Source organism: Plecotus auritus (assembly GCF_963455305.1).
Source record: "Plecotus auritus genome assembly, chromosome: 2".
Lineage (NCBI taxonomy): Eukaryota > Metazoa > Chordata > Mammalia > Chiroptera > Vespertilionidae > Plecotus > Plecotus auritus.
Genome location: NC_137771.1, coordinates 777940 through 793577, shown reverse-complemented (window position 1 = coordinate 793577; position 15638 = coordinate 777940). Strand labels below are relative to the sequence as shown.

The 15638-nt window shown below is 60.5% G+C and overlaps 1 protein-coding gene across 9 annotated transcripts in view; it reads right to left on the bottom strand.

Moving 5' to 3' along the window:
- The window catches only part of PRKCZ (protein kinase C zeta), a 75670-nt gene that overhangs the window by 17929 nt on the left and 42103 nt on the right, over positions 1–15638 (bottom strand). For 8 of the 9 annotated variants that reach the window (XM_080652250.1, XM_080652251.1, XM_080652255.1 and 5 more), the window contains 4 exons: positions 7771–7856; positions 4726–4857; positions 3024–3105; positions 1287–1339 (listed from right to left, as the gene is read on the bottom strand). In XM_080652250.1, the coding sequence (XP_080508376.1) occupies positions 1287–1339; positions 3024–3105; positions 4726–4857; positions 7771–7856 (353 nt within the window). Of the gene's footprint in view, positions 1–1286; positions 1340–3023; positions 3106–4725; positions 4858–7770; positions 7857–15051; positions 15130–15638 lie in introns of those variants that run through there. The other variant, XM_080652257.1, reaches the window with a different exon arrangement.

Sequence of the window (15638 nt, the reverse complement as noted above, 5' to 3'; positions counted from 1 at the left end):
CGTGGGGCCGGGCCGTCTCCCGGCAGATGTGCCAGAACTGGGTTAGAATGAAGGACCCCCGTCAGGGTCCGACGAGAACTGGAGAACTGCTTGGCGGTGTGGGAAACACACAACAGCAAAATAAAGGGTGCGTCCTTTGACATAAACGGTTTCACAGAAATGACAGCTCAGAAGCGAGCCTGGCCTGGTCTGCCGTCGGGGTGAAGAAGGTGCTGGGGAGATGGTGCCAGGACCCGACCCCACAGAGCCTTAGGGTCCGCAGCCTCTGGGGAGTCACGAGGACGTGCCCCAAGCAAGCCCGGCCGGCCTGGCTCAGGGGCTGAGCGTCGACCTAGGAAGCAGGAGGTCACGGTTTGATTCCCCGTCAGGGCACAGGCCCGGGTTGCGGGTTGCGGACTTGATCCCCAGTGTGGGGCTGCAGGAGGCAGCTGATCCATGATTCTCTCTCGTCACTGATGTTTCTCTCCCTCCCTCCCTCCCTCTCCCTTCCTCTCTGACATCAATAAACGTACATTAAAAAAAAAAAAAAAAAAAAAGACCCAGCTCTGATGGGGCAGCCTGTGCTGCCAGAGCCAGGTCCTGGGTGCCCCCTCCTCGCTACCCCCCGCATCGCTGCCCCGTCTCCCTCCCCCCGCCCCCTGCCAGCCCTGCAGAGGGCCCGGAGACAATGCGAAGGCTCGTGAGCACGCCCCCCGCCAGCCTGCCCCAAGTCTGGGGCCACATGTGCTCTGCGCCCACCGTGATGGCCTGAGCCCCCTGGACTGATGTGGGAACGGCCACGCCAACACCGGTGCCACGGAAGCTCCCGGAGGGCCAGCACGGTGCTGTGTCTCCTCACAGACAGTGCGATCGTTATCCAAACCCGACAGCACAGAGCCCTGGGGTCAGAGGTCCCCGAGCCAGGGTAGACCGCCGGCCGCCTGCCGCCTGGGCTCCCACAGCCTCAGCCAATGACAGCTCGCCCCGCTCTGCACCGGGCGGGGGTTGGGTTCTGCACCGGGGGAGGGTTAGCTGCTGAGCACGGCACCCGCACTCTGAGGTTCACCTACTAGTACTCTGTCCATCTAGCCACTCAGGGGTCACCTCTGCGCTAAATATAAACATTCTGAACTTCACTGACGTCTGCCCCCATGCGGCAGGGGCACACCTGCATGCCCCCAAGACCACGCCCTCCTTTGGGCCATGTCCCCACCCGTGTCCAGTTCACGGTAAGATGCCTCCGTTGCCCCAGAAAGGAGCCACGGGACCCGACAGACGTGGACCTCTGAGGCGCCGCCCGCACTCACCTCGGAATCATCTTTAATGCTGTCACGTTTCCGGGAGGAGGAGATGTAAGGAACTAGGGAGAGAAAGAACAAGCACGTCACAGGTGTTGTCAGGAGTACGTCCCCGACACCAGGGCCAGGCAAGCAGCGCTCGGGGCAGACGTCGGCAGCAACCACACCCGGCTCAACCAGGCTTAGGAAAACACAGCCTCCCGGGCCCTGCGCAGGCCTGCGGGACGAGTCATGTGAGATGCTGGTGTCCACCCTGCCAGGCTTTGTTCTTACAGTGGACAGATGGACAATGGGTGGGTGGATGGGTGGATGGATGGATGGATGGATGATGGGTGGATGGTGGATGGATGGATGGATGGATGGGTGGATGGGTGGATGGTGGGTAGATGGATGGATGGGTGGATGGGTGGATGGGTGGATGGTGGGTGGATGGTGGGTGGATGGTGGATGGATGGTGGATGGATGGGTGGATGGTGGATGGATGGATGGATGGATGGATGGGAGGATGGTGGATGGATGGATGGATGGATGGATGGGTGGATGGATGGGTGGATGGTTGATGGTGGATGGATGGATGGATGGGTGGATGGTGGATGGATGGATGGATGGATGGGTAGATGGTGGATGGGTGGGTGGGTGGATGGATGGATGAGTGGATGGTGGGTGGATGGATGGATGGATGGATGGTGGGTGGATGGATGGATGGATGGATGGATGGTGGATGGTAGATGGTGGGTGGATGGATGGGTGGATGGTGGGTGGATGGATGGATGGATGGATGGTGGATGGTAGATGGTGGGTGGATGGATGAATGGATGGGTGGATGGTGGATGGATGGATGGTGGATGGATGGGTGGATGGTGGATGGATGGATGGGTGGTGGATGGATGGATAGATGAGTGGATGGTGGATGGATAGGTAGATGGATGGGTGGATGGTGGACAGATGGACGATGGATGGATGGATGGGTGGATGGATGGATGGTGGATGGATAGATGGGTGGATGGATAGATAGGTGGTGGATGGATGGATAGATGAGTGGATGGTGGATGGATGGCGGATGGATGGATAGATGGGTGGTGGATGGATAGATGGGTGGTGGATGGATGGATAGATGAGTGGATGGTGGATGGATAGGTAGAGGGATGAGTGAATAATGGATAGGTGGGTGGATGGTGGGTGGTGGATAATGGATGGTGGATGGGTGGGTGAGTGAATGACGTGGATGATGGGTGATGGACGGGTAGGCGGGTGGGTGGATGCTGGGTGATGGGTGATGATGGATCACTGCGGTTCGGAGTCTTCTCTGTGGGAGGTGCTGTCCTAAGCGCCTGGTCTCATTTCAGCCCGAAGGGCCCCTGGGATGGAGGAGCCTGTGCCCCCAACAAAAACCCTGCAAAACCCCGGGAACAGCAACGCACGCTGAGCGCCCAGCAGGCCTTCCCCCGAGGCCAGCTCCGCAGCCGCCGGGAGGGGGGGCGGGGGGGCGGCGCGGTGGCTGCCATCCCGAGCACCTTGCAGACACCCCTGTAGGCGCAGAGGGGAGACCAGCTCCGGGCTCCCACGGCAGCAACTCGGGGAGATGTGGGTGGGGCCCAGGGAAGGCCCTGGAGAGCGTGTCTCGGCCCCACGACGGCGGCCACCCCGCTGACCTGGTCCCTCGGAGGGCAGACGGGGTCGGGGGGGAGGCCAGCGGGCACCCAGGGTGGGCAGAGCCCGGCGCGCCCGGGAAGGAAGCGCCCTTACTGCCATCAGTCTCCTCGGGAGCGAGGTCCGCGTCGTCGTCCTTGTCATCTACCGGAGGCTCCTGGGACGGCATGACGGGATCCTGCGGGGACGGGGTAGGGCGCAGGCGTTAGGGCGCAGGCGCCGGAGCTCCCAGAGGCGAGACTGCAAAGCTCCTATCAAAGCTGACACGCTGGCCGGCCGGCTGGCTCAGTGGTGAGCGTCGGCGATGCACCGGGAGGTCACGGATCGATTCCGGTCAAGGGCACAGGCCCGGCTTCGGAGCTCGATCCCCGTGGGGGGCGTGCGGGAGGCAGCCGACCGACCGTTCTCTCATCATGGATGTTTCTCTCTCTCTCTCCCTTCCTCTCTCTGAAACCCACGAAAAACACTTAAAATCACACACACACACACACACACACGTCGTGACACGTGTCCTCGCACACACCCTGCCACCTGCTGCCGTGTCGCACTGCAGTGACCGGCGAGACCAGCCGCGGAGGTGCCGGCGCAGCGGCCCGGGCAGGTGCTGTGTGCAACGGCCGTTTTCCCCTGAGGCTCGGCCACCGCCCCAGCCCTCACGGCGGCTTCTGCGCATGTCAGCGGCCAGGCAGGCCCTGAGCCGACGTCCCGCTCACGGGGTTCCACACGGTGCGTCATAACGGAGGCGGCTCCCCGCTCCTGGGCGGTCACCTGGGCGCCAGCGTGGGTTCCCTCGGCCTGGGGACTGGCTAGTCTTTGGGGCTGAACTCATCTCTGGGGGACCGTGGGCCCGGGGACCCCCTAGGACAGGGGTGGGGAAGGTCAGGCTGAGGAAGTCACCGGGCCTGGCCCTGCCAGGGCATGAGGGGGAGGGGGTCATTGTTTGACCAAGTGGAACAAGCTCACTTTAAGCTGGGAACGGTGTGTGACCCGAGAATGACGTTATAACTGCCCCAGTGGCCCCGGGGGCCCAGGGAATGGGCCCCATTGTGGGCTGTGGCAGCCACAGCGAAAGGAACCGAGCGCCCGTCGGTGCGGGGACCCCGCGCCCCTGTGTTCCCCGTGCTCCGACGGCGTCGTTCCCGCCCTCATGGCGACAGGAGCCGGCGGAGGCCCGATGCTCAGGAGAAAGTGCCAGCAGCGCCCCAGGGGCCGGGCACCAGGCGGGTGAGCCCCGACTTTCCTAGCAGCACGGCGTTCACGCCCACAGCGCCCACCACTGGGTCGGACGAGCCACAGCTCACCCCCCACCTAGTCCAGAGCCGCAGAGGGCACCGGGCCCCCCAAGGGCACTGGGGGCTCTCAGGGCTCGGGAAGAGGGGTCGGGGAGGGGCAGGGCCGGGCAGGGTGGGGTGGGGAGGGGCAGAGACAGGGCAGGGAGGGGTGGGGAGGGGCAGGGCGGGGCAGGGAGGGGTGGGGAGGGGCAGGGCCGAACAGGGCGGGGTGGGGAGGGGCAGAGACAGGGCAGGGAGAGGTGGGGAGGGGCAGAGACAGGACAGGGAGGGGTGGGGAGAGGCAGAGACAGGGCAGGGCGGGGTGGGGAGGGGCAGAGACAGGGCAGGGCGGGGTGGGGAGAGGCAGAGACAGGACAGGGCAGGGCAGGGAGGAGTGGGGAGGGGCAGGGAGGGGTGGGGAGGGGCAGAGACAGGGCAGGGAGGGGTGGGGAGGGGGCAGGGCTGGGCAGGGAGGGGTGGGGAGGGGCAGAGACAGGGCAGGGAGGGGTGGGGCAGGCCCCACTCACCATATGCCTTTGGCAGGTCAGCGGGACGAGCACGTGGCAGCGTTTATGGACCAGCAGTTTGCAGTTGACGCACCGGTAGCCCTGCCTGGCGAGGCCCCATATCCTCTCGCTGCACTGGCCGCAGTACGCTCTCTGTGGACGACAGCGCGGGTGAGGCTGGGCCCGGAGCTCCCCACGCGCCCGAGGGACCAGCGAAGCGCGAGGCCAAGGGCACCTTCGTTGATTCTCTCAAGAGATGGCGGGCGTGGAGCTGGGGCAACGGGTGGCCTGGGCCCCTGGTCACCTCGGGCACTGGAGCCCCCCCCTCAGGTCCATCCAAGTGGGGGGACCTATGGCCCCGAGGAGGAAGGGCCCTGCTCTGTGTGAGGGGCAACGGGGAGGCCTGCTGGGAGGGGTGACGAGCAAATCCCCGCCCCCCGTTGCAGGGAGGAGAGGTTGGGTGCTGAGCAGCTGTGAGCACCCGGCTGGGGGAGTGACCCAGGCTGAGGGGGGCGTGGGGAAGCCCCTGACCTTCATCCAAACGTCCCACCCACAGGAGAAGCGGAATCTGCCTAGTGCTGTGACCGCCACAGGCGACATGCCATCATCTCGGCGTTTTTTTCAGCGTTTTTTTCCATTTGAAATGGCCCCCCTTTGTCCTTCGTGGTCCTCACGATTTGACCCTGAGGGTCCCCCTCAGCTTGTTTACTGATCCTGAGTGTGAGCTGTTCCCACGTGTGAGAACGAAGCCGGTCTCAGCTCCGGCCACGGGCGGGCCCACCTGGGCCCAGACCCCGAGTTTCCCAGCTAGAACGTTCCAGCTGTAACTCGTTTACAGGGTTCGGTGCTTCTGTCGTTTTAAACACATTTCTCTCCGTTGAGAGGGTCCCGATAAAAAGGGTGCACCTGCACCCACAGCCTGGCCGGAGCTCATTTAAGAAAAATGGTCAAACCCTGCACCACCCGTCAGGGGTGTGGCCCTCTCGGACGCGCCCACTTCCGGGCCAGGGGCACCGAGCCCCTCTAACAGGCGGGGACAGGGGGTCAGGGGAAAGCCTGGCCCGCCTCACGCCTCGTGGGGCAGTGGGCCTCATCTGGACAAGGCGTTTCACAGGAGCCACGAGGGGGGGGGGGCTCCAGAACCCCTCCCCTGACAGCCTGAGGGACCAACCTTTGAGCCAAGACCAGCCTTGGGCAAACTACGGCCCGCGGGCCGGATCCGGCTGTTCTATCCGGTTCTCTTGCTCTCCCCTCCGCTCCTTTCCTTTGAATTTCTATTCGTTCACACAAACACTCCATCCATGCTTTTGTTCCGGCCCTCCGGTCCAGTTTCAGAACCCATGGTGGCCCTCGAGTCAAAAAGTTTGCCCACCTCTGGCCAAGACAGACAGTGAGGGGGGCCTGGCTCTGAGGACCCGGGTGCGGGCAGCCAGGCAGAGGCTCAGCACCTGCCAAGGCCACAGGAGGGCACGCTGGGTGTACTGAGCTCAGGGGAGGCCCCCCACCCCGTCCATGGCCACCGGGCCCTCCGAGTGAGGCCTTACGTGGAGCAAGCATCTTCGCGGGGGCAGTTAAGTTCAACGAGGACGGGCTGGACGGTGGGCCTAGCCACGCCTGGGGTCCCAGTGGAGCGGACGCGGGCACAGGGGAGACGGCGGGGGGAGAGGAGGGGGTGGAGCTGCGGCCTAGGAACAGCAGCGGCACCCGCAGCACCACAGTCAGAACGCTGGAGGGCCCCGGCTGGTGTTGCTCAGTGGGTAGAGCATCGGCCTGCGGACTGGAGGGTCCCGGGTTCGATTCTGGTCAAGGGCACGTGCCAGGTTGCGGGCTTGATCCCCAGTGTGGGGCGTGCAGGAGGCAGCCGATCCACGATTCGCTCGTCATTGATGTTTCTGTCTCTCCCTCTCCCTTCCTCCCCGAAATCAATTTTAAAAAGTATTAAAAAATAAAAGAGCAGGAAGAACACCCGCTGGAAACGCCGAGGGAGCCCTGCCCGCACCGCGGTGGACGCCCGGCCTCCAGGCTCGGAGAGGACGGCTTGTTTTAAGCCTCGGGATTGGGGTGCTTTCCCAGCAGCCCCGCGAGGCCCCCTCAGGCATCCCCCTCCCGCCGTGGGCACGGCCATGTGACCCGCCGTTTCCAGGGAATCTAAAGGCATCACGGAGAGACAGGGACACGGGCTAAGGGACCTTCACAGCGGGCAGCACAGGGGCCGCGTGGGGCGGCCAAGGTCATGAGACCCCTCCTGCCGGGACACGCGGCGCAGTCACCACGCGTCCCCCCGTGGATCTGTCCAACCCACATCCCACTTCTGCACACAGCCAGCCGGGCCGCAGAGCCACAGGGCCCGACATGAACAGCACAGCCCGGCGGCCGAGGGGCAAGACAGACTGCGGCACCCCAGCGCCCCAGGAAGACCTGACAGGGACTCACACGGCGCAGGGAGCCTGTGAAGCTCACTCCTGATGGGAGAGGCGCCTATGACCCTCCCAACGGTCATGCTGCTGTGTGCGGGCCAGAGCGAGCCTTCCCTGCCCTTCCCTCTGCTTATAAAGCAGCACAGCTCTCAGCACAGAGCACTCAGCACTCAGCACTCGGCAGAGAGCACTCAGCTCAGAGCACTCAGCACTCGGCACAGAGCACTAAGCACTCAGCACTCGGCAGAGAGCACTAAGCACTCAGCACTCAGCACAGAGCACTCAGCACCCAGCACAGAGCACTCGGCACTCAGCTCAGAGCACCCAGCTCAGAGCACTCAGCACTCGGCACAGAGCACTCGGCACTCAGCTCAGAGCACCCAGCTCAGAGCACTCAGCACTCGGCACAGAGCACTCGGCACTCAGCTCAGAGCACCCAGCTCAGAGCACTCAGCACTCGGCACAGAGCACTAAGCACTCAGCTCAGAGCACCCAGCTTAGAGCACTCAGCACTCGGCACAGAGCACTCGGCACTCAGCTCAGAGCACCCAGCTCAGAGCACTCAGCACTCAGCACAGAGCACTAAGCACTCAGCACTCGGCACTCAGCACACGACAGCCAGAGCCCACACCCCGGGGGCAGCGCTCACCCTGTTAAAGCGCTTGGCTTGGAAGAGGTGGCCGTTGGCGCGGTACAGCTTCCTCCATCTTCGGGCTCCACGGCGGTAGATGGATTCTGGAAAGGACAGGGGGGGTTGTGAGCAGCACGGGCCGCTGCTCCAGCTCCACCCGGTGCCTTCGCAACAGGCTGCTCCCGCTGGGCGGCCAGGGCCTGCGAGACGGGCGTGATTACAGCACCCGGCTCCCTCCCGCCCGTGGTCCCTCCCACACGTGGCCCCTCCCACCCGTGGCCCCTCCTGCACGTGGTCCCTCCCACCCGTGGTCCCTCCGCCCGTGGCCCCTCCTCACGTGGTCCCTCCTCACGTGGTCCCTCCCACCCGTGGTCCCTCCTCACGTGGTCCCTCCCGCCCGTGGTCCCTCCTCACGTGGTCCCGTCACGGGCCCGGGGGGAGGACAGACGGGGCCCAGGCAGCAGCCCGATGCCACAGGGCAGGCCACCCGCCAGGGTCAGGCTTTGGGACCCTCTGAGACCACCGTGTCCTCCCGCCGACCTGTGCACCCCTTCGCTCCGGCACGGACACCAGGCGCCTTGCACCCGGGACGGACGAGACGCGAGCTCAGGTGACATCGATGCCTCCCGCCCGCCCAGGGGCTGTGGCTGCCACGCGATCCAGTGAGCCTGACCACAGGGCCCACCAGCCCGGCCCAGCCCCCCAGATACGAGCTGCCAGGGGTCCCCGGCCCAGCGAACCCAGGGGCGGGGGAAGCAGAAAGGTCCCGTCGTCCAACGCCACTTTCACGACCCGCATGCGACCCAGTCCCAGGAAGGTGAGCGGCGAGCCCTCTCCCGGAACCACGGGGCCGTGCTGGGAGCCGGTTCTGGTCCCAGAGTGCCAGCAGGGGAGGCCTCGGGGACCGGACGGGCGGGAACCAGAATGTGGAAATGGTGACGGGATGTTTTTAAAACAAGCGAGTGGCTGGCTTGGGCGGGAATTGCCGGGATCTCGTCACGGGGAGTACAAACCTGCTTCTCCCCTGTCACGGGGGACCGGTCAGAGCCACGGGCTGGGGTCCTGAGAGGCAGGGACCACCGCCAAGGTGGGGGCCACGTGGCCTGGCCCTCCCTCCAAGGCTCCATGCCCAGGGGAGACCAGGGCCCGGCTGGGGGCCGAGCCAGCACCGCCCTCCCCACCACGTGGGGCTCACACGTAGGGCTCGGCCTGGAGTCCCCTCGTCCATGTGCCCCTCGACCTACCTGCCCCCCCATCAGCCTGCCCCCGAGCCCCCAGAGCCTCTGCCCAGACCACAGGTGCACCCCTGGCTTGTTCTGGGGGAACCCGGCCCATGGCGGGTCCCTGCTAACGTCCACAGTAGTGACTGTCCCGTGTGGCATTCACACCTCTGACCGTCCCCCGCCACAGAGCGAGGGAGCAGGGTGCAGGGACCGAGGCAGGGATGGCGGAGGGGGCTGAGCAGGTCAGAGGGCGCACCAGCCCCAAGGCGCCCGCTCTTCCCTCCGCCCGGCGCACTCGACAGGTCGAAGTCTGAGCACACCACCGGGTGACCTTCCAGTCGCTTAAGCTGCAGAACAGAAACCGAGCCGTCCTGGCAGAGGCCGAGGGCCCTGGGGCCAAGCGAGGGGGCGGGGCGGGAGCGGAACACGAGTGACAGAGTCCTCAGTGAGAGTCCTGGGTCCCCGTGAAGCTGAATGTCCGTCCCCGATCGATTCATACGGGGAAGCCCTGAGCGACGGGGCGGCGGCTCTGAGCAGGGCGGAGGGCGGGGCAGCTGCGTTTGGAGGTGGGGCCTCTAAGGCCGTGGTCGGCAAACTGCGGCTCACGAGCCACAGGCGGCTCTTTGGCCCCTTGAGGGTGGCTCTTCCACAAAATACCACGGCCTGGGCGAGTCTATGTTGAAGAAGTGGCGTTAGAAGAAGTTTAAGTTTAAAAAACTTGGCTCTCGAAAGAAATTTCAACCGTGGTCCTGTTGATATTTGGCTCTGTGGACGAATGAGTTTGCTGACCGCTGCTCTAAGGGATGCGGCCTGGGGGAGGTCCCCAGGACGCCTGTGATGGGACACGTGTCCTCGGAAGAATTGGCTCAGTGGGCAGAGCGTCGGCCTGCGGACTCCAGGGTCCCGAGTTCGATCGCAGTCAAGGGCAGGTACCCCGGCTGCAGGCTCCCCCCCAGCCTGGGCCCTGGTCGGGCACATGCAGGAGGCAACCCATCGATGTGTCTCTCTCACGTCCATATTTCTCTGGGTCTCCCCCCTCTCTTCCACGTGCCCTAAAAATCCATGACAACATCCTCGGGTGAGAATTAACCAAAAAAAACAGAGAGAGAGAGAGTCACAGCCCTGTCCCTAAGACGTGACCGCCACGAGAGAAAAGAGGAAACGGATGGTGTCCCGGGAGAAGGGACGCGTGGGCGCTGGTGAGGGCGGCGCCGGGGACAGCAGCGTGCGCTGTGTGTGTGCCCAGCCACGTTCACCGTCTCCCCGGACTCATCTCCAAGGAGCAGACGCCGTGGGAAACGGGCCGCAGACACGTGGGTGAAGGGAACGGGACCCTGGGCACGGGACGTGGGGGGACGGTGCTCAGCCCGCCCGGGAGGCGGCCCCGGCCACTCCCTGTGCACGGCCGGGGGCCACCCTGGCCCCGTGGGGCTCCGAGGGCAGCTGTGGGCAGGCACGGCCAGTCCAGCGAGGCGCGCAGGGGCTCCGGGGCCCGCGGCGGCGGCGGAGGCCCGGTGGCTGCGGCAGCTGTTGGCGCTGGCTTCCCGCTCAGCCTCCGCTCCGCGGTCCTCAAAAGTGGCTCGTGGCTGCCGGAACGTCTATAATTAGGACGCTGCGGGGAATTTTAACCAGCTGTCTCCATGGCAACCTGGCGTCTGGACGGCGCTGACAAGGCGAAGAAAATACATAAAAAAACCGAACCAAGAGCAACAGGCTGGGAAGCACATTGTGCGTCCCCCCCGGGTTTGGGGTCGCACGTGGCCGTGGCACCGTCCGGGGCGCGTTGGGACGGCAGCCGAGGCCTCCTTGTTCTCTGAAAATGGACACTCACCGGGTGCCCAGCCCGGCCCTGCAGCGCCTGGGACGCCCTGGGACGCGGCAAGGGGACAGCGCCAAGCACGGCCACGGGTCGGTGAGGAGTCCGCGGACCACAGGCGGGAGGGGTGCAGCCACACGGCTGGCCACGCCTCCAGGCCCGCTCCCTCCTGGGGAGCGACTCCATGAATTCGGCGCCCAGGAGGGCAGGGCCACCGTTTCCCCAGGGCTGAGGTGCAACGTCAGCTCATTCTAGGCAAATATTTGATCAAAAATGGCAATGACTGCCTTGGCCGGTGTGGATCAGTGGATAAGAGCATCAGCCTGCGGACTGAAGGGTCCCAGGTTCAATTCTGATCAAGGGCACAGGCCCGGGTCGCGGGCTCCATCCCCAATGGGGGGCGTGCACGAGGCAGCCAATCCATGATTCTCATCATTGATGTTCCCCTCTCTCTCCCTCTCCCTTCCTCTCTCTCAAAAATAAATAAAAACATAGTTTTTTTTTAAAAAAGCAGGTTAGACTAACAGGAGAGGGTGGTAGGAGGGAGGCCCCAGATGGAGGCAGGAAGGAAAACATGGAGATGATGAGTTTATTTGGTTCATTAGAAATGCAGGAGAAACGAAGATGGCGGCGTAGGTAAACACATAAACTGCTGCCTCGCAAGACAATTTCAAAACTACAATTTCAAAACGGACACCATCCAGGACCACAGGAAGGCTGGCTGAGTGGAAATTCTACAACTAGAAGGAAAGAGAAAAGCACACTGAGACTCAGAGGAACTGCGGAAGGCAGAGGTACGGAGACGCACGTGCGGAGAGGGCGGGCAACTGAGTGCGCAGCTGGCTTTCTCAACCAGGAGGGAGACAAAAGCTCTCGACGGCTCTGAACTCCAGTTCCAGGCGAGACTCTGGGGACCCAGACTCTTTCGGGGAGAAACTGGACTGTCTGGCAGCAGGTGAAACTCGAGGGCGGCTTTCTCTCAGAGGTGCTTGCAGCGATTACCGAGGGACACTGAGACACAGGGGCCTATAAGGGCAGGGCTGACGGGAAGCCAAGGCTGTCTGCTCCGCCCTGAGACTCCGCCCCATCCAAGCTGAGCACAGAGGCTTTTGCAAGTCCTGTCTCATAATGGTGTCTCCAGCACAGAAGTTCTCCCAGCGTAGACACAGCTGATCCTCACAGCCAATTGGCCTGGAGGTCAATTCCTCCCAGTGATGATACCAACAACAATCAAGGCTTAACTACAACAAGTCTGTGCACACAGCCCACAAAGGGGTGCACCAAGCGTGTCCACCTCAGATAACTGGGGAGGCTGAGCCACTGGGCCCTATAGGACACCTAGCACACAAAGCCACTCTATCAACTCAGGGAAGCAGCCAAAATGCGGAGACAAAGAAACAGATCACAAATGAAAGAAATGGAGGAAAGCAAACGACTGGATATAGAGTTCAAAACCACGGTTATACGGTTTTTCAAGAATTTCCTAGAAAACGCCAATAAATTTAGCGAGACCCTCGAGGATATGAAAAAGGACCAACTAGAAATTAAGCATACACTGACTGAAATAAAAAATATCATACAGAAATCCAACCGCAGACTAGAGGATCACAAGAATCAAGTCAAAGGTTTGAAATACAAAAAAGTAAAAAACACTCAACCGGAAAAGAAAAAGAAAAAAGAATCCAAAAATATGAAGATAGTGTAAGGAGCCTCTGGGACAACCTCAAGCGTACCAACATTAGAATTATGGGGGTGCCAGAAGAAGAGAGCGAGCAAGATACTGAAAACCTATTTGAAGAAATAATGACCGAAAACTTCCCCTACCTGGTGAAAGAAAGAGACTTACAAGTCCAGGAAGCGCACAGAACCCCAAGCAAGAGGAATACAAAGAGGACCACACCAAGACACATCATAATTAAAATGCTAAGAGCAAAAGACAAAGAGAGAATATTAAAAGCAGCAAGAGAAAACCAGTTAGTTACCTACAAGGGAGCACCCATACAATTGTCAGCTGATTTCTCAACAGAAACTATGCAGGCCAGATGGGAGTGTCAAGAATTATTCAAAGTGATGAATAGCAAGAACCTACAACCAAGATTACTCTACCCAGCAAAGCTATCATTTAGAATTGAAGGGCAGATAAAGAGCTTCACAGACAAGAAAAAGCTAAAGGAATTCATCACCACCAAACCAGTATTATATGAAATGCTGAAAGGTATTCTTTAAGAAGAGGAAGAAGAAGAAAAAGGTAAAGATAAAAACTATGAACAACAAATACATATCTATCAACAAGTGAATCTAAAAATCAAGTGAATAAAAAATCTGATGAACAGAATAATCTGGTGAATATAATAGAATCAGGGGCATAGAAAGGGAGTGGACTGACAATTCTCAGGGGAAAGGGGTGTGGGGGGTGGGGGAAGAGACTGGACAAAAATCGTACACCTATGGATGAGGACAGTGTGGGGGGGGGGTAAGGGCAGAAGGTGGGGTGGGAACCGGGTGGAAGGGAGCTATGGGGGGAAAAAGAGGAACAACTGTAATAATCTGAACAATAAAGATTTATTAAAAAAAAAAAAAAAGCATGGAAAAGTACGAAGGATCTACGTGATTCCGGGGAATGTGGACACAGGCCGGGAACAGGAGTGCCAACGGGGCGTATCTGAAAAGATGCCGACTGGTCTTTTGCAAAAGCAACGCAGACGTTATGCCCCAGATCCGAAGAGCTGGCCAGGCCCGAGTCCGGACAATTCAGGGCCCCCCCTCCCGCGAGGCTGCGGGCCGCCCGAGGAAAGAGGCATCGCCTTCGCGGGAACGGCGCCACATCGGCTGGCGACGCTCCAGGGAAACACAAACCCAGCAGAGTGGACCACAGGCAGCGCCACGCCCCGGCCTCGCCGACGCCACGCCCGGCGGACAACGGCCCTCGCCGGTGAAGGCCCAAGGAAGACATCGCACAGAAACAAAACCCGGCTCCCGCCAGCAGAGCGGAGCTGGAGGACACGGCGGGCGTGCTTCCCCGGAGGGCCGGTCTCGGCCGAGGCCCCCGGGCAGGAAGCAGCATGCTCACGGAGGGGGATCTGAACGGGCCTCCCTCCCGGGTGCTAACTGGATGTGAACGGCGATGGCGGTGCGGGTTAGAGTGCACGTACACTCTGAACGCGGACAGTAAGGGCAGCACAGAAACGGATGGGGGATGAAGACGGGGAGTCGGGTTACCAGGTGCTTGCCTTCCTGGGACTCGGCAAAGGCAATCCTCGAAAGCACGTTCCAAGAATCAAGAACGAACGTGTCTTATAATTTCTCAGAAAGCCAGACTCTTTTAAATATATATAGATACTAGAGGCCCGTCGCACGATATTCGTGCGAGAACAGGCCTTCCTTCCCTTGACTTCACTCCCAGGCGCTCTGGAGCCGGCACGTCCCTGCTCCCCGGCCCCCCGGAGCCAGCAAGACCTCGCTTCTGTCCAGAACACCACTCCGCCGCCCCCCTTCCCCTCATAGCAGGCTCCACACCGCTCCGCTTGCCTGCATATGCAAATTAACCTCCATCTTTGTGGGGTTGATTTGCATACTCACTCTGATTGGCTGTGGGCGTAGCGGAGTGACGGTTAATTTGCATGTTTCTCTTTTCTTAGGTAAGATGTATTTTTTTTAAAGCACCACTTCACAAAGCTAATAAAAGGGAGGGAACAGAATAACGGCGCTTGATTAAAACCAAAGGGAGGCCTGGAAGGCCGATAACAAAACAGAGAGACAGGGACACACTTGATGCTGCAAACAGTCACTTAAGTAGGACGCTCTGTGGGGACGGACTACGGGCGGCCGTTAAGAGACCTGTCAGCCTCTGTCCGGTTAGAACAGCCGTGGGCAAACTACGGCCCGCGGGCCGATCCGGCCCGTTCGGCTGTTCTATCCGGCCCGCGGAGCCGAAAGAGCGGAGGGTTCTCTTGCTCTCCCCTCCGCTCCTTTACTTTGAATTTATATTAGTTCACACAAACACTCCATCCATGCTTTTGTTCCGGCCCTCCGGTCCAGTTTAAGAACCCATGGTGGCCCTCGAGTCAAAAAGTTTGCCCACCCCTGGGTTAGAACAACTAACTTCCGCTTCTAAGAGCCATTTCCGGGACAAGGTCCAGGGAAGTTGAGAGGAAAAGGATGTAAAAACATACGCCTCATGAACACGAGCGCCTCCCCCCCACCCCGCCCCCACGTGGTATCATGCTAACATCAGACCGAGGAGAAGTACGCGTTAGTCACCTTTTCACGTTAAAGGGCAAGATTTCGTGACGATAAAAGTGTCCATTCGAAGGAAAGACAGCATGATCCTAAATCGGTAGCACCTGATAGTAATGTAAAAAGCAGAAAACATGAAAAAAAACTAATAAAGTTAACAGAAGACACATTCCCCAGCAGTAATTGAATATCTATAGGTATCAAAAATGTTTAAAGACAATAAAGAAACGAACTGTTAATAAATATGATTTAGCCCTGGCCGGTTTGGCTCAGCGGATAGAGTGTGGGCCTGTGGACTGAAGGGTCCCAGGTTCGATTCCGACCAAGAGCACAGGCCCGGGTTGTGGGCTCCATCCCCAGTGTGGGGCGTGCAGGAGGCAGCCGATCCATGATTCTCCCTCATCATTGATGTTTCTCTCTCTCCCTCTCCCTTCCTCTCTGAAATCAATAAAAATGTTTTATAAATAAATAAATAAATAAATAAATAAATAAATAAATAAGATTTAGCTTTAAAAAAATCCTTAAAGCCTAGCCGGCGGGGCTCCGTGGTTGAACATGGACCTATGAACCAGGAGGTCACTGTTTGATCCCCGGTCAGGGCACATGCCGGG